Below are 20,253 nucleotides of genomic sequence, written 5' to 3'. Positions count from 1 at the left end.
TCTGGATCACATGACTTCGGTCACATGAACACAGCTCTCTCGATAAAAAAAACGCACCAATAAAAGCTGCGATAACGGGTGCTGAATCGTTCCTCTTATACTGCAACATGAGCATAGTAGATGGAGGAAGTGGGCAGGCTTTGTTGTTGCAGTGATTATACCGAGGTTATGTCATGTCTTTTAAAGATTTGGAAGTGAATTCTGTAAGATTGCTTGAAGTAAAAATAGTAAAACATTAATTAGAAATGATAACTACATTACGTGCAAAGGCCGGGGTACGTATGTTTTTTGTGATTTCTGCTGAAAGGGTTGTTTTTAAGTCAAGTTTTATTTTTATACAGCCTCTCAATGCCTTTGTATTCTTGCTTTAAGTAAGGCTAGGAAAATAATAATATATATATATACTGTATAGTGTGGGGAGATACTTTTAGGGAGAAAACATCTGTCATGTTAAAAGTCTCAGAACGCGTCTTTTAGATTGAACTGTTGTTCATTATTTTTAATGTCGGGTATAATGTCGTTTTAGTGTTAGAAACAAATAACAAATAACAATAACTGTCATTTGTATAATTTCTTATAAATCTGGTAGTGTTTTGTTTTGCAATGTGTAATATAAAAAATACGTTGATGTTTGTTTTAAAGTTATGTGAGATACAATGATAATACAATCTGGTTTCACGTTGCTGACTGAAGTTGGGTCGTCAGTAAAACATGCTAGTATTTATTTTTTTCATTTAGTCGAATAAAGTAAATAAAACTATCGTTTTAAAAATGGAAATGGTTGTGTGTAAGTACAATAGCCTCGAATTATGATAGCTTTATTATTTGCTTATTCATACATGCTTTTATTGTAAATAATGTGAAGGATTAGTAAAATGGAGTTGTTCTTTGGAGAATAGTTTGCAGGAATGAAAACGGTTGTAATGGTTTGTAATTTAAAAAATAGACATATCTACCTACAGAATTACAAAACAATAAGTAACTTCAAATAGGCCTATCATAATTCTTTGGACTAGGCTTACCAAAATATGCTCTTACCTACAATATACAGTCATGCAATGACAATTCAAAGCTGTTATTTCTGCAAGAATTTAAAAACCTTGTAGTCCACAACCTTTGACCAGACTAACCTAACCTGTTGCATGGGCTTGTGTCGTAGTGTCTTGAAATAGAAATTTAGTATGAGTGTTGAATAAACACAAAGGGAATGTTTTTTTCAAAAAGAGAGTCAGATTTTAAATGAGCATGAAAATATGCTTTCTTTTATAGGCAAGGTATGCTTATATTTATTATATTAAGTTTGTAAATGGATTTTTAAAAAGTTCTGTTCTACCTTGTTACACTAAGAGAAGATGTCTTTTTCAAATATATAAATTTGTGTCGTCTAATGATCTGTATGTATTTTCCAGATGCAATTCATGCGGATGACTATGTTGTTAATCAACAAGGAATTCTGTGTGCCTTGTACTTGAAATTCCAGTTGTTACAGAAGAAAGTGGACAAGGAGGTGGTTGACATTAAAGGACTCGTGTGTCCTAAGCAATAACCCAGCAATATTTCTCAGTCTCAGTTACTTTTGTGCAAAAATGGATGAGATTGACAGTGCATGTGCGGAATTAACAATGTGATTTCCACTTGCAAGAACTTTGTAAATATGGCTGTTGTAACATAAGGAAGATTCGATTTCAGTCTTTTTCCACTTTATCCGTACTTTACTTTTGTGAGATATGCAGGTGAGCACTTTAGTGCACACAGTGCAAATGACCATTTCTTCTGAAGACAGTAGGTGACATTTGATAAGACATGTGCTTGAAAGCAAATACCTCATGCTTTTTTCATGTGGAGCGTTCCTTACTTGTGTTTACTGACGCAACACCTGGAGCACTTTTCTTTGTTTGTAAACCGACCTGACAAATTTCTACGCCCTGGACAAGGCTTCAGGAGCTTATGAACGTCCACATTTTTTAAAAGTTTTGTTCGTAATAAGCTCCTTCAAGGGAGAAAATGGAGACGGTGATGGACAGGTGCAGGAGAGGTGGCTGGTGTGCCAGGGACAGGATTCGAGAATTTTGCTCGTTCAGTACTCTAAAGAAGATGCTGCCGATTCTGGGGTGGCTGCCCAGGTATTCTCTGCAGTGGCTGTGGATGGATCTCGTTGCTGGAATGACAGTGGGGCTGACTGCAGTGCCACAGGTGCTGGCTTATGCAGAAGTTGCTGGCCTACCTGTGCAGGTATGTGCCCCTTGTTCCTGATGGTTACCACACTTATGAAAGATCACAATGCCAAAGCATTGTTAAGCATACGACAGAATGATGATGAAATGCTATTCCAGTGATATCATCTTTAATTTTGTTAATGTCTTTTAGAAGGCATCAATTCTAAAAGAGTTTTGTCACATATACAGGTTTTGGTAGGAGGTAGTTGTGGGATTTTTGTAGTTTTGGTGGAGTTTCACTCTTACTGGCCAAGTTGTCTGTTAAAGGTGTTCTTGCTGTCACTGGCTTTAAAGGCTGAAAACAAACTCTTGTCCTGGACTTAAGTAAGCTATAACTGTTCATTGACATTCTTTCCCTTATGACTTGCAGTACGGCCTGTACTCTGCATTTATGGGCTGCTTTATTTACTGCCTCTTTGGGACCTCAAAAGATGTGACACTGGGCCCAACAGCAATCATGTCCCTGCTGTGTGCTTCCTACATCGACCACGATCCAGTTTACGCTGTGCTGCTGACTTTCCTCTGTGGGGTCATCCAGGTCGCCATGGCAGTTCTTCAGCTAGGTAAGGTGTTTCTGGGTGGATGCCCTTTTTGTGTTAAGGAAACCAGAAGGAGGGTGGGTAAGCAACAGGCGAAGTTCATTAAACATAAAGTGTATAGGCCCTTCCAATGTAGTACTAAGAAATATCATGTACATTTGGCTTTGTAGGGAACACATGATTATAGTTGTGTGCTGTTGCTACTGTTTATTCATTGAATGTTCATATATTTTAAAATAATTTTGATGTGTTAAGGATCAGCCTTCATAAGCATCAGTTTGCATCTGCCATATTACAACAGTGTTTCCTTAACGCTGCTTTGCTTTGATTTATATTTATATTGTAATCTTTTTTAAGGTAGTGGTTCAGGTGGGTAGCTGCGTCAGCATGCGTAGGCTGCAACGGAACAGGTAATAGGTTTATTCCATGGTGAAAAAAAGAAGAAAAAAAACACAACGTTTCATCCGTGGAGCCTTCTTCAGGTGTGAAGAGGCTGAAGAAGGCTCCACCTGAAGAAGGCTCCATGGCTGAAACGTTGTGTTTTCTTTGTCCTTTTTTTCAGCATGGAATAAACCTATTATGTGTTCTTTTTTAAGGTAGGTTTGGTATAGCAGTTTTAGCTCATGAATTCTTGTCAAAAGGAGAGTGAACAGACACCAGCATTTAGCTTACTCTGCAAAAGGTTACATTACCTTTATATGTAAGAAAAAAAAAACTAAAAGTAAAGAAGTGGTTGAATATGTAGACCTCCCAGTTACAATTGCAAAGATTTTCTGTTCTTTATTTGATGTTTCATGTTGTCTTGAACCGTGTTTTGGTGAAGAAGCAGGGGTTAGACCTGGGGTTGGCATTGGCTATACTACTTTGAAGCCAGTATCAGAAATGAAACAAGACGGGGGTTAAAATGAGTCTTAAAATGAATCGGAAGCTTCAAAACTAAATGAGGTTTCTTTAGAATGTGGACAGGTGGGCTGTTTTCTCTCTGAAGCAACAGCAGGTTGATGAAAAAGGTTGAGCCTGCATGTGGTCATTAATGCTCCCACGGCACAAATCCTAGGAGCAGAATTCCACTTCAGGCTTCCTCTGTCTGTTGTACCTAAATTTCTCACTCGTCATAGTGCATTTCTCATGGATGTGCCGCAGTGAGATGCCAGTACAGGATGGCTGCTCTAGGCGAGATACAGCTCTGTCTCGTTGCGGCAATCTCTCCTGATTTCTCTTGCAGGTTTTCTGTTGGAGTTCATTTCGTATCCGGTGATTAAAGGCTTCACTTGTGCAGCTGCTGTTACCATTGGCTTTGGTCAGGTCAAGGTAGGAATAACTGGAAAACACCCTGGAAAACCCCGAGAAGGGTGTGGAGAAGGCTCCACGGCCGAAACGTTGTGTTTTTCTTCTCTTTTCAGCATGGAATAAATCTTTACTTGTTCCATGACAGATTAATGAGAAGTATGAGGTAATGATATGTTGCCATTTAAGTAATTGTGAATTAGATTGACTGTAATTATAGAGATTTACAGAACTGTCAAGCATAGTTTTTATTGTTTTTTAACTTGATCTCTTCACGGCTAATTCAACTTTTATTGCACGTACTGCTTCCATTGAACATGCTGTTGAAAAGCCCTTAGCTAGCCGACAATGCGCTGTATGTTGCCGACTCCTGTTCTAAAAAGTAATTGTATATCGATGTCCTGATTCCGATGCTTTGCTTGTTGTTTGGAATAATAAAAAAATGGTAATTTCTCCGATTTACAGAACATCCTTGGTCTTCGGAACATTCCCCAACAGTTTTTCATGCAGGTTTACTACACATTCCACAACATATGTGAAACCAGGTTGGTATTATTTTCTGATCCCTTCTTTTTTCCCCACTAGAATGAATAGAAGATGAAACGTCTTGTTGCTGAAATCTGTTTACGTGTGGAAATATTTGTTTTTCATAACCTTGTGATTCTTCAACAATGTCTAGCAGAGTACACACAGTACTAGAGTAGTGACCTGACTCCTACAAAGCAGGTACAGAGCTGCAAGCTTCACTGCTGTGCTGGGCATTGTTAGTGTGCAGTAAACACAGCAGAGGTATTATTGTGTCTCATTCCAAGTCCCTATTGACTACAAAGATCTAAGAGGATGTTGGAAACTGTAAAAGATTGGAAAATGGGAGATTCTGACTCTGCTTTTAATCATTGGTCTCCTCTTGTTCTTAAATTCGGCAGGGTAGGAGACCTGATCCTGGGTATAATCTGTCTGATGGTGCTGGTGCTGCTTAAGCTGATGAAAGACTGTTTCAAAACACATGGAGTGGACTTGCCCCTTTACGTCAGGGTGTCTCGTGGAATAGTGTGGTCAGCTGCCACAGGTCTGTATCCGCAGGAGATCCTCATGCTAACTCATGTCTGTGTGTTTCAGTTCTGCATTCTCCAGAGCCATTTTTAATTTAATACTTCAAACAAGCACCCCTCTGAATATTTCCTTGTGTTTCGTTGTTGCAGATATTAAGTATAAAATATTTTGATGGGCATACTGTATGAATCTTTGGCCGTTTGTTGTGTTTTTGTGTTGTATAGGGGTATTCTTATAAAATGAAATGGATCGCACTGTAAACACATACCCAACCATACACTCCCTGGATATTCGTTCAGGAATCCCACATTGTTTGAGGAATAGAGTTTTGTTAGTGGTAGGTGATGCTTGATTGGCTTAAGAGGCACAGAACATCCATCACTTTGACCAGAACAGTACCTAAAACCCAGTCTCTCTAAAAACAGGACATTTTGGAATGTGCCTTTCAGTCCTGTACACTATTACGCCCATCAGAACCTCAGTTAATGGGGATCCTGTTAAAGGAATAGTATAGTACTAGGTTGCAAGTATTTCATAAACATGCTTTGGAATAGTTGCTGCATCCTGTTTTTCTACAGTTCTTGCCACTTAGATAGAGACACAACACACTGGGGTTTCCGAATGATTTGTCCACCGACAGTATTTAGACAGTTCAGAGAAGTTGTGTTCAGGTCCCACCGTTTTGCAGCCAGAAGGGTTGAAGGGGCCCCGTCTTGTGTTTTCCAGCCCGCAACGCCCTGGTAGTGATTGCCGCCACTTGCCTGGCGTACGCCTGCGAGGTCACAGGGCACGGGTACTTCACCATCACCGGGAGCACAGCCCAGGGCCTTCCGTCATTCTCCCCTCCTCCCTTCTCCGAGACGACGGAGAACGGCACGGTGATCTCCTTCAGGGAGATCGCTCTGGTGAGCGGCCCGCTGCCCTGCCTGCGGCTGAAGGCTTCCGTACGCCTGCTGGAAACAGAACCTAGTGGCGGCAGATTCACAAGTTCCTGTTTTCAACAAACGGGGTAGTTTTAAGCATGTAAATGTATTGCCTTTTGAGCGTAACGGCACTTGGTAGCGTTGGTCTATCTGTAGTTGCATTCATACTATTTTCAGGTTTTTTTTAAATGTGGGACAGAGGACGTGCTGAAAAAGGACAGGATTAAAACTGAATAGATTAAAACCAATCCCTCTCTGGGGGGGATTTTTCTCATTCTTTTTCTGTTTCTAGGATTTAGGGGGAGGTCTGGCTGTCATTCCACTTATGGGTCTGCTGGAGAGCATTGCCATTGCAAAGGCATTCGGTAAGCGTCGGCAGTCCTGAATTTTGTTAGTTTAATACGCTCATGAAAGTTTCTGGAAGTGAGCGTGTGCATTTGTACACATCCAGATGTTCTCATGTGATTCTTCATCCAGCAGTGTGTTTTTCTCTTTTTTTTTTCTCCCCCATAGCCAGTCAGAATGACTACCGCATTAATGCCAACCAGGAGATGTTTGCAATCGGTACGTAATTCATGACAGTGCTGGTCGTGCCCTTCATTTGCTCTCTGCCATTTCGAGTTTGCACTCTGCCATGTCACGGCCACGAAAGATACTTTGCCTGTTGTCTTGTTTTGTAAGGAAAATTGTGCTCGCGTGATATCCCGACAAGAATGGGAGATCTCACCATCTCCTGTTAAGACATGGCTGGCTTGTACTCATCAAAAAGTGTCTCGGGTTATTATGCGCGGTTATTTAAAATAGTGAGGCTAAAAAAATAATGAGAATGAATATGTTTTTAGTAATGAGAGAGTATTTATTCAGCAGGCTCCAGAAGATTAGGATTCTGTTCATTTGAATAATGTCATTTCATATTGCATGAAATTACAGTGCGCTTTCTATATTTGAATGATGAAATGACTCCTTATTCTACTGCAGCTCATTCAAGTAATTCCAGACTTGCAACATCACACCATTGTTGCCAATGTGTCTTCCTTATGTGATTAAAATTTTGATTTGTTAGATGTACTGTTCATGTTTTGTCCTACAGGCCTTACAAATATCATGGGGTCCTTTGTTTCTGCCTATCCTGTCACTGGCAGTTTTGGAAGGTAAGGCAGTTCCAAGTGTTGATGCACATTTTATCGCAATAATGTACAAATTGTCCAGGGAATTCTGGGTTCTTGTGATGTCACCACATTGCCAGGAAGCTTCTTGTGGTTTTGTTGCTGGGAGTGCCGCACTCGGACGTTTCCTCCTTTATGTCTGCAGGACTGCGGTGAACTCTCAGACTGGGGTGTGCACGCCAGCAGGGGGAGTAGTCACTGGTAAGCTAGGTCTATTTCCCACTTAAGGCCAATACATTTAAAGCAACTGATATTGACCTAACATCTGAAGAAGGCTCAAGAACTGAAATCATGTTTCTTCTTTTGACTTTTTAGTGTGAGGTTATTCTGTTGAGGTCCCAGATCATGTGTCTCAACATTAAAAAAAAAAAAACAAAACAAAAGTACAGCAAGACAAAGATTACCTTTCCAGTGTGGAATGTTCTATTTGTACATTAACCTGACTGACTACGCTGCACAGAGAGAATGAGGGCCTTTGATTACCTGACATGCTGGGTGAATAGTGCCTTACAGGAAATATTGTGCTTATTGTGCATTCCCAGAGAATGCTGTTGTCAGATAAGCCTAAACTACCTCCGCAAGCATAGAGTTATGGGTTGTGTGGCTCCACTGTGAATTTACACTACCCCAATCTGGGAATTGCCTTTGTATCTCAGTGTGTAAGGGTAATACTCAGGAAATCACACCCTCAAACAGTGGAAAATAACTCTTATCTCCTGAAGCGCTGCTGGACTGTGTTCTTTGTTGGTGATGTTTGTCTATTTTTTCTGTATTGGTTGTGTTGCACACTGCTGTGAAACAGATTTCCCCTAGGGGATAACAAAGCTTGAATTGAATTATGGTGGTCCAATCATGCCAGCTCAATCTTGGTGGTTTTTGGCCAGATGTGTGCCACTGCAACACTGTACCCCAAAGGTTGGAGAGTCCCAGCCACTGCTACCGGTCCGAATCCGGCTCCCACCAGCACCTACAGGGCTTGACCTGGGCTCTGACCAAGTGCCTTCACAGGTTGTGCCAGTTGGGAGCCTACTGCTGTCATATGGTTGTCATATTCAAGGACTTGGGGCACTAATGGAATCTCTGTTCTCTGTGTCTCAGGTGTGATTGTGCTCCTGTCCCTTGCATTCCTCATGCCCCTCTTCTGTTACATCCCAAAGGCAGCCCTGGCTGCAGTCATTATCTGTGCTGTGGCTCCCATGGTTGACTGCTCCATAGTTCTGAAGCTCTGGAGAGTGCAGAGTAAGTAAGGGCTGTGACCTGATGTTTGCTGCAGAAGAATAGTGAGAGAGGGATATGGGGGATTGGTGTGAAAAACTGCAAATGAATATAGCGAATTTAAAAAAGAAATTATTAATAATAATTCCTTACATAGCACTGGACACTTCACTCAAAGTGCTTTACAGGTAACGGGGGGACTCCTCTCCACCACCACCATCACACACCAGCTCTCAGTGGGGGAGGAGAGCAGAGTGATGAAGCCAGTTCAGAGACGGGGATAAGAAGGAGGCCATGATTGGTAAAGGCCAGGGGGAAATTTAGTCAGGACACCGGGGTAACACCCCAACTCTTTTCGAGAAATGCCCTGGGATTTTTAATGACCACAGAGTCAGGTCCTCAGTTTTACGGCTCATCCGAGGGAGAGCGCTTTTTTACAGTACAGTATACTAATACCCCATCACTATACAGGGGTATTAGGGCCCACACAGACCGCAGGGTGAGTGCCCCCTACTGGCCACACTAACACCTCTTCCAGCAGCAGCCTTATCTTTCCCAGGAGTTTCCCAGGTACTGTCCAGGCTCACACCCACCTGCTGAGCTTCAGTGGGCTGCCAGCTGTGAGTTGCAGGGAGATATGGCTGCTGGCATTACTAACTGCTTGAAGTACCTGGTCTAATTTCAAAATACAATAATACAAATTATCATCTTTATTCATAATAACAATTTTTAGCACAATAATAACATCTTATTTTTTGTTGAAGTTGAAGTTTGTTTCTTTTCTTAGAATTGGACCTCCTACCTTTCCTGGTGACACTCCTGTTCAGCTTCTGGGAGGTGCAGTATGGCATTGTTGGAGGCGTTGTTGTGTCTGGTTTCATGCTGCTTTATAATATCGCACGACCAAAATTACAGGTATTTTATCAGTGCAGTGTATTTCCAATGAGCCTTGACCTAGTCTGTGACTAATACAAAATATATCCCCGGACATTTTTAGAGTTGCTGTCCTCTTCATGTGCAGGTGTTGGACCATGGTGTGCTTGTGGTGGAGCTCAAGAGCGGATTGAACTTCCCTGCCGCTGAGCACATCAGCGAAGTTTTGTTCTCGGAGGCTTTACTGGGTAAGACCGGGGCACAATAATGGTAAAGAGTGAAAAATCTCTATTGTGTTTCTCTTTCTTTCAGTTTTCATTTTTTAAACTTGGAATTGCCAGTTGTTAGTCATCTCCACACAGTGCTTCCTCCCCTCTGTGCAGAAAGGGATACAGGACAGTCCTGTGTGTGCACTCCTGCCGCAGTCCCATCTGTGAGAGACATTCATTGCTTGACCTGTTCGGAGCTCTGCATCACCTTACAGGAGAATTATCAACATTGGAGGAAGCGGTATCACATTTTGGAGCTGCAGTAGGCTGTAGTGGCCTCATCAGCCCTGGCAGTACTTGAACAGTCAAGCAGCCTGTTGTTTGGGGGATTCTGGCTAATGTCCAAGTTTGTTAGAGCAATGTCTCTTCCAGTCTCTCTCTGACAGGCTGTTTTCAGTGTTTGATGCCAGGAGCCTCCTTGTTTTTCCAGCTGCTACGCGACTTGAAAGACCTGTTTTTTGGACACGTAACATGCAAATGAAAATACAAGCAGTATCATCACAGATTAGGTGATACATGCAATGCACTTTTTTTAAAATTCAAGCTTGTATTGTGAAACATTTCAACTAAAACAGCAAGCATACTTGTGTTTCTTGTTAAATGCTCCATGTTTTTCCTTTTCTTTGTTTGTCCATTTTCTGTGACAGTTTTTGTAATCTCATCAGTGCTGTTCTAGTCTTACCGGCATATGGAAATGAACAGCATTTTAGATGTATCGGCCCGTTGAAGTAAAAGGAAGCTTAACAAATACCCTCCCGAAGTGATATTTTAGAGACAAAGATATAATTGTCAGGTGATTAGTAAAGATACAATTTTACTTCTAGAGGTGGAAGGTTGCATCTGTACTAAAGTCCCATGTCAAATTTTGAAATGTAAAAATCACTTAACCTTGCATTGTGAAATGATAAATATTTCCTGTTGCCGGCAAGATCTTATTCAAAGCTGTTGATGATAAACCCAGTTCACCTTTCAGAATCTCCGTAATGGACGCTAACCCGTATGTTTAAAATGGCTGTGCCACTGACACATTGACATTATTGGGAGTTAACATGAAGGGTTATTGTCTCTTTTTACAGTGTCTCCTCCTCGCTCTGCTATCCTTGACTGTCATCACGTCAGCAATATTGACTACACTGTAGTGAATGAAATCAGGGACTTGCTTCGCCAATTCAAATCCAGGAATGTCTCTCTGGTCTTCTCTGGGCTACCGGTAAGCCTGCTAAAAGTAATCTTAATGAAAAATGACTTGATGCACGAGTTTTAATGTAGCAGTGCTGTTGTTATTGCAAAATGGCAGACTCCCATCAGATCTCTTTTTTTTTTCTTCAGGCTTCAGTTTTGGAAGTGCTGCTGGCAGCTGACCTGCCTGGTTTGAAACACACTGACAGCTTGGACTCCGCTCTGCAATTTCTCTCTGGTAACTAGGCCTTTGATTAATGCTGCAGAGTCTCAAAATCATAACGTGTACAGGTACATGATTTCTGCAACCTGATCTCTAGTTGACTGTGGGGTCAATCCAGTTAGAAACAGCTACTGCTATACTGTAAATCAACCAAGTGCTTTAATTAAGTTCAGTTGAGAGAACTCTGGTCCTTGAGGGCTGAAGAGTATTTTCATTTTGAGCTGATTATAAATGATCATAAAATGACTTCATTTATCAATCACCAGTTCAATTAACCACAATGAAGTTGTTCAATATCTTTAGAACATTCGGTTTAATTAAGATCTACATACTCTGCTGGTATTGGGGCTCTCTAGAAACAGAGTTGGAGATCTCTACTGTCCCACTGTCTTGATTGGTTTTCTGCAGAGATTCCTTTCCCTAAATTTATTTTCCTTGTATCAAGACGTGTATCTTAATAACACATTGAGCTAATATAGTTGGACACAATGGTGAAAACCAACAAAACAGCTGTATCTTAATCTGTGCAGATCAAATAGCAATAAAGTTATACAAGCAAAATATCGACTTTAAGTTGGAAGTAAAACTTGCAGACCAACTGGAACTTCAGGACCCAGATTGAATGTCCCTGCGCTGATGACTGCTGAAGTCAAGGCAATAATTCTAAGAAGGGGACTGTTTTCAGTCATGGGTTTTGAAACCTCTAGGTGCTTTTTCACACCCCCCTGCTCTGCACTTCATTTTCTTTTCATTCTGTGGCCAATCCATTTTTTATGGATTTATTCATTCTTATTTCTTCAAATCGGCATATCAGAAAAATGGGAAAAGGGAGCTAAATTGGCTTTAGCTATCAGTCTGAATTAAGTGAAATCTGGGAAAGCTTTGCTGCAAAGAAATCTGAAAAACAATCAGAAGGCTAAAAACTAAATCAAAGGTGACTGCATGAAGAAAAAGTAAGTTTACCACAAATTGGATTTCAGTTATGTGAACCATGCACTTTGTATTCATAAAGTACAAACATTTTTGTGGTGTCTGCTGGTCATAAAAGGTGTTTCTTTCTGGTATTTTTACAGTTCTGGAAAGCAATTGGAATTTCATTTTGGCCAGAGGGTCTGTTTTATCTTTGGAACTTGACTTACTGTAAACCCTAATAATAGTAATCAAACTACATCATCAGTTGTCGTGACCTGGTCTAGGAGGCCAGAACTCATCAAGTATGAAAGTGCTGCTCTTAACTGAGTAACACAACATTAACTACAACTAAATTACAGACTTCCCTTTGCTTAATGTCAACAGAACAGAATCTCTTTGAAGAACCTGATCAGAGTGAACATCTTCTAAGCAAGTATTGAGGATCGACTCTCCTTTTGGATGTGGAAACCAAAGGTTTTTGATTGTCTGAACCCAAAGAATGCAATGTACTGTACATCACGCATTTTATTCACATTTTTAAAAAAACATGGTTACATGGTGGCGAGATAATTATACCTTATGAATATGCAAAAAAATCCCTGATGCACTACAATGAATATTAAGTAGTACTTTATTTTTACTAAAGAAATATTTCTTTGGAAACTGACTTGCTGAGTTGCTTTTATGTTTATAATTGAAGTGTTGGAGATGTTCTGTGAAAACCATGATCATGCTAATCCAAAGCAAGATGTCTATAATTACAGGGCTGGCATTTTATTATTTTAGCTTACTGATTAAACAAACTGATATGTAGTTTATAGATTAACTAGGCCAAAACTCTAAGAATAACGGTTAATAATTTTTGTACTAATCTTCTTAAATATGATCACCAGCTCAGTACATTCCAAGATGTAATTTAATTGTTGGAATTATTTTTTGTGAGATTTTTCTAAAGCACACTAGAATGTTAAATGTTTACATTCTTATAGAATGTATTGCCTAACAAAGCATTTAAATTATGACTGATAATAAAGTTGGAAGTGTTCCAACAAATAGAAAAACTGAAATTTGGATGTTTTCTTTAGTGTTGTTAAAGTTATTTCATGTATATTTGACATTAAAGCAATATGTTGGGTGAGAAATTGTAGCATTTTTACATTTTTAATTCTTTCAAACACTTTACCCTAAAAAACCTTTGCTAAACTACATTGGGTGGCTTGGGCACTGCAATGTATGTAAAATATTTTGGCATAAAAGCCAACACATCAAAGAAATAAATTAAAAACATTTAAAGCAAAAAAGCCTTTTATTTAACAAACATGTAATTTTGTTCTGTGGTCCAGTCTTAAAACATTATTAAAAGCAGTGTGCTTACATTTAGTGCTTAAATCTTTTGCCATTTTTAGATCTTTACAGCACTTTAACTCATGTACTAATTATTGAATTCCACACCGGTACAACAAAAAGCTAGGGCTCTACAACATCGAGGGTGTCGCAGTGAAGACACTTTTTTTTGTTTGTAAAAGTACTTTAAAAAATTCAATTCACTGCATTCCAAAGAGCAATTTAAAAAAAGGGAACTTCATATTATCGAACAGTTCTTGCTTTAAACTAACTGCTTGTCTGGATCATTTTAACCAGGTTAAAGGTTAATCCCCACTTGCACAGTAATAACAGTGACTGCACACGTATAGAAAACCACCCACGTTAAAGTATTTTCTGCTTTCTCAAATAAAATACAAACTGATTGTTTTCTAACGGTGATCGCTTGTAAGCTCAAGAGCTCTTTTAAAACTTAAGCAGTGTGGTGAAGAGGGAAGTTGAAGCTAAAGCCTTTATTTCAAATCTTAAGCATTGGTTCCCTCTAGTGGTTAAGTATATAAATCATTCTATTACAGCAACCGTTGGGAGCTGTAAAAATAGTGACTGTAAGAAAGGACACAAAAAATGGTCCTCTTGGTGTACACCTATCATAGCACCGCATTATTGAACTCCTTCATTATCTCAGCATTTACTTGTGGATTTTTATAACAGGCCCATAAGTTAAAGACACCACCAGAACATAAAATATGCATTTTTCTGAAATAGGCAGGGTCCTCTGTTGAATTTCTCAATATTTTGCACTGAAAAAAGTCCTTATCTTGTTGTTATATACCAGGCCCAATTAGACAGATTTGTGGATTGATTCCCTTTATTCTTGAGGAGATTACAAAGAGCCAAGAAAAGTGATTAGCATTTTTAAAAGACCGGCCTGACACAATGATTGAGGCTTAAAAATTAAAAAAGGGCCCGAGAGCACAGTTGGAAAATAAAGATAAAGCACTTCTATGATGTAAAATACAATATGAGATGTTTGTAAGGTTTGCAAATCTGTAATCGATTATCCAGAAATATTCAGAGTGACTCCCAGATCTGAGTCCTTCTGATAAAGTCTAAGAGAAAGAGCTATTACACTGTAATGAGAATAATAATGAAGTTACCAGGGTCTTGGAAAACTGCTGAGTCACAGTGAATGATGAAATGGTGTAGGAAAAGCCCATTCTTATCCTCCTGAGGAGCTGGGAAAATCCCAGGAAACCTGACTCCTGCTGCTGGATGGAAAATTGATTGTGGGAATGCACTATATTACAAAATACAACAAATATTGCCTGAGGAGGTTGCTGCTGCAGCAGGCTGCATACCTCTTAATCAATAGACCACGAGTGTGTAAAAGCCACAAACATATTCTAGGCTTTATGGCTCAGTTGTTCTTTTTCCCCTAACGAAAATAGTTTAGGAGTTTAACCACACAAAAAAAAAAATCCCAACAACAACAACACAACCCTACACACACACAAGCCATAGCAGTGGGATGGACATTCCTATGCAACCTAGCGCGGTGCAGTGAAAATAGAGCTACAGTCTATCCCCGCTATGGTAGCACATTGCACGAAATAAACGTTTAATGTCTTATTTCAGAAAGGACATCACTGCCGCTATACGCCGAAGTGACGAAAACCCACCACAGCAATGCAGGTTGTTATTATAGTATTATTTTCACTTTTTTTAAGCGTGGAAGGCATATCCTAATCTGCTGCTTGAACACTGGTGTTCCACACTGCAGGAGGAATAGGTGCAGTATACAATAGGAATACGTATTGTATAGAGTATGCAGAAGTCCCCAGCCCTAGTCCTGAATCTGGAAACGGCTATCTGCGCGTTTTCTAGCATCGGCACCCAAACAGCAGTGAGACGTTGGTAACAGGTCTAAATAAACGCAACGATTATTTTATTCTGGTCTTTATAACCCCAGTTAAGATGGCAAAACTGATAACATACCGCCCTCCTGGAACAGGACTGGGGTACCCCGGCCTTTAAAGTTGAAGTAATACAAAGCTTATCCCACAACAAACAGCGTTTCAAAACATCTACATTTACAGAGAGGAGTGTTTGCTCACGCTGGTATAAAATTAACATGTCCAGACACACCGTTTTGCAGCAACGTAAAAAAAAAAAATCAACTTTAGGAATCATGAAATATGGCAGATTTTATAAAGCCCATAGAATATATATCGTCCTATTTGAGGCATTTATTGCAGAGGATTTGTATTATGTAGCCGTGGATGTTGTATTACTCGTTGTAAGACTCGGTTATAAACTAACGAGAAAAACAAGGCACAACAATAGCAAGTTCGTCATGCTGCCGATATATTTGATCTGTCGGAAGTCCCCAGCTCTTTCACAAGGGCTAGTCATTAAAACACTCTGCGCACAGCAAATAAATTGTGCGGCGAAGCGTAGGCTGTGTTGTGACGTTCAGAAACGGAAAGCTGCACAACTTTGCACTCCCTGTTCAGAGAAAACGAAAGTTTATTTTCAGTTACCGCACACGGGTTGCGGTAAGATTTTCGTAGCAGAGAAGACACGGAGAACGAACAGCTATTTCGCAGAGGTAATGATAAAACGATTAATTATCACGGAGTGTAAAGCTGCAGTATACGTTTTTATCACGTTTGCAGACATTGGTGTATGTGCGCTATTTATAGGACATTGTTGTGGAATAGTTTACTCTACAAACTTGTATATATTGTATGTTGTACAATAGTTGTTATTTTATTCCGTATTTCAGTTCTTACTAGTATCAATGCGAAACGGAATAGGGCCTTTAAAATGTTTAAGTTCCGTCAAAATGTCCGCTACAGTTCTGCTTTGGGCGAATGCTTTTAATCTGAAAACTGGAGGACTTTATATTATATCAACATAACTAGTTTAAAATGTTCAACTGCATTTGACGAGTGAGCGGCTACTGATACGCGTCCAGCCTTAGTGATGCGACTTGTGGTCTGTTTTGATTAAGATTTTGATTGAAACGTAGTGGTGGCTTTTATGGCCGATTATTTTTTTTTAGGTTATCGCATTAATAAATAAGGGGTATTTTTCTGAGGTGCATTACAATACCGAACTCCATTTTATTGAGCGGAGAAGGAATTGCGTTAACTCGGACGCTTCGCCAGGCCATCCGGGGTTTGCTACATTGTGATTGGACAACTGTTTTAATAATCGTTTCCCATTGGACAATGGCAACCCGGCAGTGTGTTGTCTGCTGCGCGAATGGGTGGTCCGGGATACACGTGAAATAGCTCAACTATGTCAGGTGTTTTAGTTCAGAGAACTAAAGGGAAAAAACTCTCCAACGTCCTTAAAGCAAATACTATAACTAAAGTGAAACCAGAGGTGTATATAGCAAGATACAGCTTCATTCCTTGAGATGTGTAACAAATTTAAGTACACATATGTTAAGAAGTATCTATCACGGTTCCTAAATGGATTTAAAAATAATATCTAGTAGTCGTCAAGGCTGGTACCCTATACATTGCGTACTCCGCCTGGCCCTCGTTGCCTACCAGGATAGACTCCGGCTTCCCCCGCGACCATGAATTAGAGGAAGAGGTTAACAGGTCAGGAGTTCCAGGTCCTGGCCGAGGATTCTGAAACATCTGCTGGTTTTCGTTATAGACAATATTAATTACTTAATTGAAACCTTAATTGAACGAATACGTTGCTTGATTGGAATATTCGCAATTGTTTTATCCCTTCAGAAGTTCGGGTTTTTATTTTACTCATGAAATGCGGTGGTTAAAAGAGGGCAACATCCCACGTGTTTAAGAGCTGAAAACTGTCAGTTCCCGTTAATCCTGCTGTTAAGTCAGTTAGGGGTTCAATTGTATATCTGAGAGCCGGCCGGAACTAAAACCAACTGAACTAAAATCTCCAGGACCAGGATTCGGAAATCCTGGACTAGGTAGTAGTATTAATTTTTTTTAAAACCATGGAGTTCAGAATTAGTTGAATAAAAAGAGGAAATGACAGAGCCCTTTGTATAAACAGTACACTTTGCACTTTCAAATTACAGAAAAGTGGTGGTGTAAGCATTGCTGTGTCACAGTGCCAGGACCCTGGGTTCGAGTCCATACCTGACGTGTAACAGTATACGCGCGTGGTTTGTACAGTACGTGGGTTTTGGATGAGTGCTCTGGTTTACTCCCACGGCTCTAACACATTCACACTGTTAGGTTAATGGGATTCTGGGAAGGCTGGCCCTGGGGTGAGTGTGGGGACTGTATGTCTCTTTTTGTCTTTGTGTGCCCTGCAATGCTCCTTGTGCCCAGTGGTTTCTGGGATAGGCTCCAGCACACTGTATTAGATAAAGCGGTTTGGAAAATGGATGGATGGAAAAAGGTCCATTCATCATTTGAATAATTTTATAAAAGTGAGTTTCTCTCACTCTAGGGGTGAGATAAATATGTGTCTTAAGTGTTTATTACAAGCCATAAACCATATTTTCCTATTGTTCCTTCGGGGGAATGAGCTGGTTTCATTGAGTTATGCTGAGATTATTATAATTTTGAGTTGTTAAACCTGGAATGCTTTGTGTTTTGTACATTTTAATTCACAACAAGCAGATTTGAATGCTTTTGAATGGGGTGTTGCATCGCTGTGCGTTGGCTTTATTTCCAAGAAGGAAATAAAGGTTCATTCCAAGCTGAAAGAAACAGTTTTGTCTGCCGAGCCTTCTGACCCCTGAAGAAGGCCCATCAGCTGAAAGTTTATGCTTCTCCTTTCCAAATTTGGAGATTGACGACTCCTGAACAGGGACAGCTTTCGTTTGTATTTTACTGCTCTTCCCATGTTTCCCTGTGTTTAATTCCTCCCACCTTCCAAAGACATACAGTATTGGATAAATTGACATCTCAGTGTGTGTCTTGCAATTGTCTGACATCCAGTCCAGAATGTGTTCCTGTATTCCAGCCTGTGCCTCCAAGATAAGCACTGGGTTGCCTTACAAGGAATAAGTGGCTTTCTGATGTTGGATAAATGTATAAAAAATAACATATGCAAGATAATGTCTCGCTGTCTTTGCAGATAAGTGCTACATAGTTATTGCAAAGCATTATTTGATTTTTATCATTTTTATTTTCCATGCTTATTTAAACTAAAGTACAAATATGGGTAAATCAAGTAATACGTTTCATTTAAAATAAAGCAGCATTAATTTTAGTCAGTGCCTTTCTAGTTTAAGTGATTCTCTAGGAAGTCAATTGCTCCATGTGACTTAAGTCAAGCAGCAGGAAAATGTGCGTTTCATCGTCAATCATTAATTATCCCTCTTGCAAGTACAGTTAGCAGCTTTTTCTTGGCAACATCCTGTAAAAGGAGAATAGAAAGTGAAAGAATTTGCAGTGAGACATATGACTTTATGAGTCAGCCTTTTTCTTTAAACAAAACTGCAGCTAGAAGATCCCTTCCTTTTCCTCCCAGACTCTGATTTGAGACTGTTGTACTGAAACTGGAACATGAAGTGCTCAGACTGTGGACATGTAGCAGCGGAGCAAAATGCTAAATTCTGCAGTGAATGCGGGAAGAAACTTTCACAATCTCAAGCTCCCAGCCAAGGTTAGTATAGTGCTTTCCTACTTCTTTTCTCCTTCTTTCTTACAAAACCTTCGGCTTCAGTGTTCTGGATTGAAAAATATTGATCCGAGAATCTGATCTGAGATAATGTACCAATGTGTTTCTTAAAGCATAATGTTTTATGGCATTTCAGCTGAGCAGCAGTTTTCAAATTTAGAACTTCATACTCCAGCCATGTCTCTCAATAGCTTAAATAATGGTGCACAAACCTCAGACCTCAGACCTGGAGGGCCGCAGCATTTTTCTTTCACTTTACTTCTTAACAACCTAATTGAGATATGTCCGGGTTTAACTTGATCAATTTAACACCTGCTAAAGGATGGAAGGGCGGCACACTGGAGCCCAGGGTTCGATCATTATTCCTGAGGCTGAGGTGTTGGCTCATTTGCCTCTAAAATTGCATCTAGAAAGAGTGTTTTGCAAAAGTGACACAGGATATTAAAGCAATGTATACCTGCTGAAATGTAGATATGAATTACTTTTTCAGTGGAAAATAATATTTTTTAAATATTTAATAACTTTATTCTTATGAGTTAATACATTATATAATTTACAGTACATACAGTTTAGTAATTTAGAGAATTATACAATGGGATTTTGAACTGAAAATAATTGAAACATCCGCAAATTGTCTATTTTGTAGACATCAAATGCATTGTGAACCATTTACCCTCTTGTTGACAGTGTTTTCCTTACAGTCCCGATGGCGTGGTAGTTAGGGCTCTGGAGTCTGAAAGGTTATGGGTTCAGATCCCAGGTGGAACACTGCTGTAGTAAAAATTGAGCCTCATGCTTCTCCCATGTTGCTAAAGTAAATTAGTTATGGCAGATATAATGTATAGCAATTCCCAAAGTATACTTGGTTGTCCACATACTGTATATGTGTATTGTTTTTTTGTGTTTAGACATATGTTACTTGTTGTATATGGGGTTCTAGTAATAAAGGAGGTATATTTGGGAAAATGCTGCAGTTCTCCAAGGTGGGTAGGTAGAGAAGTGCATGTAGTAACTTTCCTGCTGCCGGTGCTAAACTTCTCTGAATCTGAAAGGACAGCTGTATTTACGATGTGAGTGAAAACCTGAAAAAAGTCAGCATCCAGGTGGTAGAGAGCTGAGTCGACAAGTGACGCAAATCGAGGCCTGGTGTGTTATTGATTACAGGCAAGACGCCCCCGGTACGGGAAGATCAATTGGAAAGAGGAGATGAGCAGAGGACAGACAGTGAGCCATCAACTGTGGACAGCACAACGATGCAGCACAACGAGCAGAAACGGCACAGTGAGGATGAGGACTGCCCAAAGAAGAAGGTGCAGTTATTACCTGGGAGACGTGTATACAGTATATATTTCTTTTGAAAGGAAAATGTATTCTTTAACCTTTGATTTTAGCAATCTTCGCAAATTTCCCCATATGTTTAGCACAGGATTGTAAGTAATAACTGACTGTT

The 20,253-nt window shown here is 39.8% G+C and overlaps 2 protein-coding genes across 6 annotated transcripts in view; both read left to right on the top strand.

Moving 5' to 3' along the window:
* The first annotated feature begins 32 nt into the window (after positions 1 to 32).
* On the top strand, positions 33 to 12,997 carry slc26a11 (solute carrier family 26 member 11). Of its 2 annotated transcripts, XM_088599759.1 has the most exons (17): positions 34 to 275; positions 1,410 to 2,232; positions 2,587 to 2,779; positions 3,981 to 4,066; positions 4,508 to 4,587; positions 4,969 to 5,111; positions 5,822 to 6,000; positions 6,311 to 6,383; positions 6,532 to 6,582; positions 7,109 to 7,169; positions 7,330 to 7,385; positions 8,283 to 8,423; positions 9,187 to 9,314; positions 9,421 to 9,520; positions 10,618 to 10,751; positions 10,871 to 10,958; positions 12,240 to 12,997. In XM_088599759.1, exons 2-17 carry the CDS (start codon positions 2,005 to 2,007, stop codon positions 12,293 to 12,295), a joined length of 1,797 nt encoding a protein of 598 aa, XP_088455885.1. In that variant the 5' UTR covers positions 34 to 275; positions 1,410 to 2,004; the 3' UTR covers positions 12,296 to 12,997. The 2 variants fall into 2 exon arrangements, with proteins under 2 accessions (XP_088455886.1, XP_088455885.1); XM_088599760.1 differs by lacking the exon at positions 8,283 to 8,423 and having other exon boundaries at positions 33 to 275.
* A 2,596-nt stretch (positions 12,998 to 15,593) lies between these two features.
* Positions 15,594 to 20,253, top strand: part of LOC148652699 (E3 ubiquitin-protein ligase rnf213-alpha-like) — a 50,525-nt gene continuing 45,865 nt past the window's right edge. For 2 of the 4 annotated variants that reach the window (XM_088599750.1, XM_088599747.1), the window contains exons 1-3: positions 15,595 to 15,786; positions 18,654 to 18,788; positions 19,968 to 20,113. In XM_088599750.1, coding sequence (XP_088455876.1) covers positions 18,689 to 18,788; positions 19,968 to 20,113 — 246 coding nt within the window. In that variant the 5' untranslated portion in view covers positions 15,595 to 15,786; positions 18,654 to 18,688. Of the gene's footprint in view, positions 15,787 to 17,417; positions 17,440 to 18,653; positions 18,789 to 19,967; positions 20,114 to 20,253 lie in introns of those variants that run through there. The other 2 variants (XM_088599751.1, XM_088599748.1) reach the window with 2 other exon arrangements.

Source organism: Lepisosteus platostomus, chromosome 11, assembly GCF_059453375.1.
Source record: "Lepisosteus platostomus isolate fLepPlt1 chromosome 11, fLepPlt1.hap1, whole genome shotgun sequence".
In the NCBI taxonomy this organism is placed as follows: domain Eukaryota; kingdom Metazoa; phylum Chordata; class Actinopteri; order Semionotiformes; family Lepisosteidae; genus Lepisosteus; species Lepisosteus platostomus.
Note: the sequence above shows the minus strand (reverse complement) of the source record. Positions and strands in the feature narration are given on the sequence as shown.

Coding starts and splice junctions, on each gene's coding strand:
- slc26a11 (XM_088599759.1), top strand. CDS start 2,005: ATGGAGACGGTGATGGACAGGTGCAGGAGAGGTGGCTGGTGTGCCAGG. Junction 9,315..9,420: donor TCGCACGACCAAAATTACAG/GTATTTTATCAG, acceptor CTTCATGTGCAG/GTGTTGGACCATGGTGTGCT. Junction 10,959..12,239: donor CGCTCTGCAATTTCTCTCTG/GTAACTAGGCCT, acceptor TAATGTCAACAG/AACAGAATCTCTTTGAAGAA.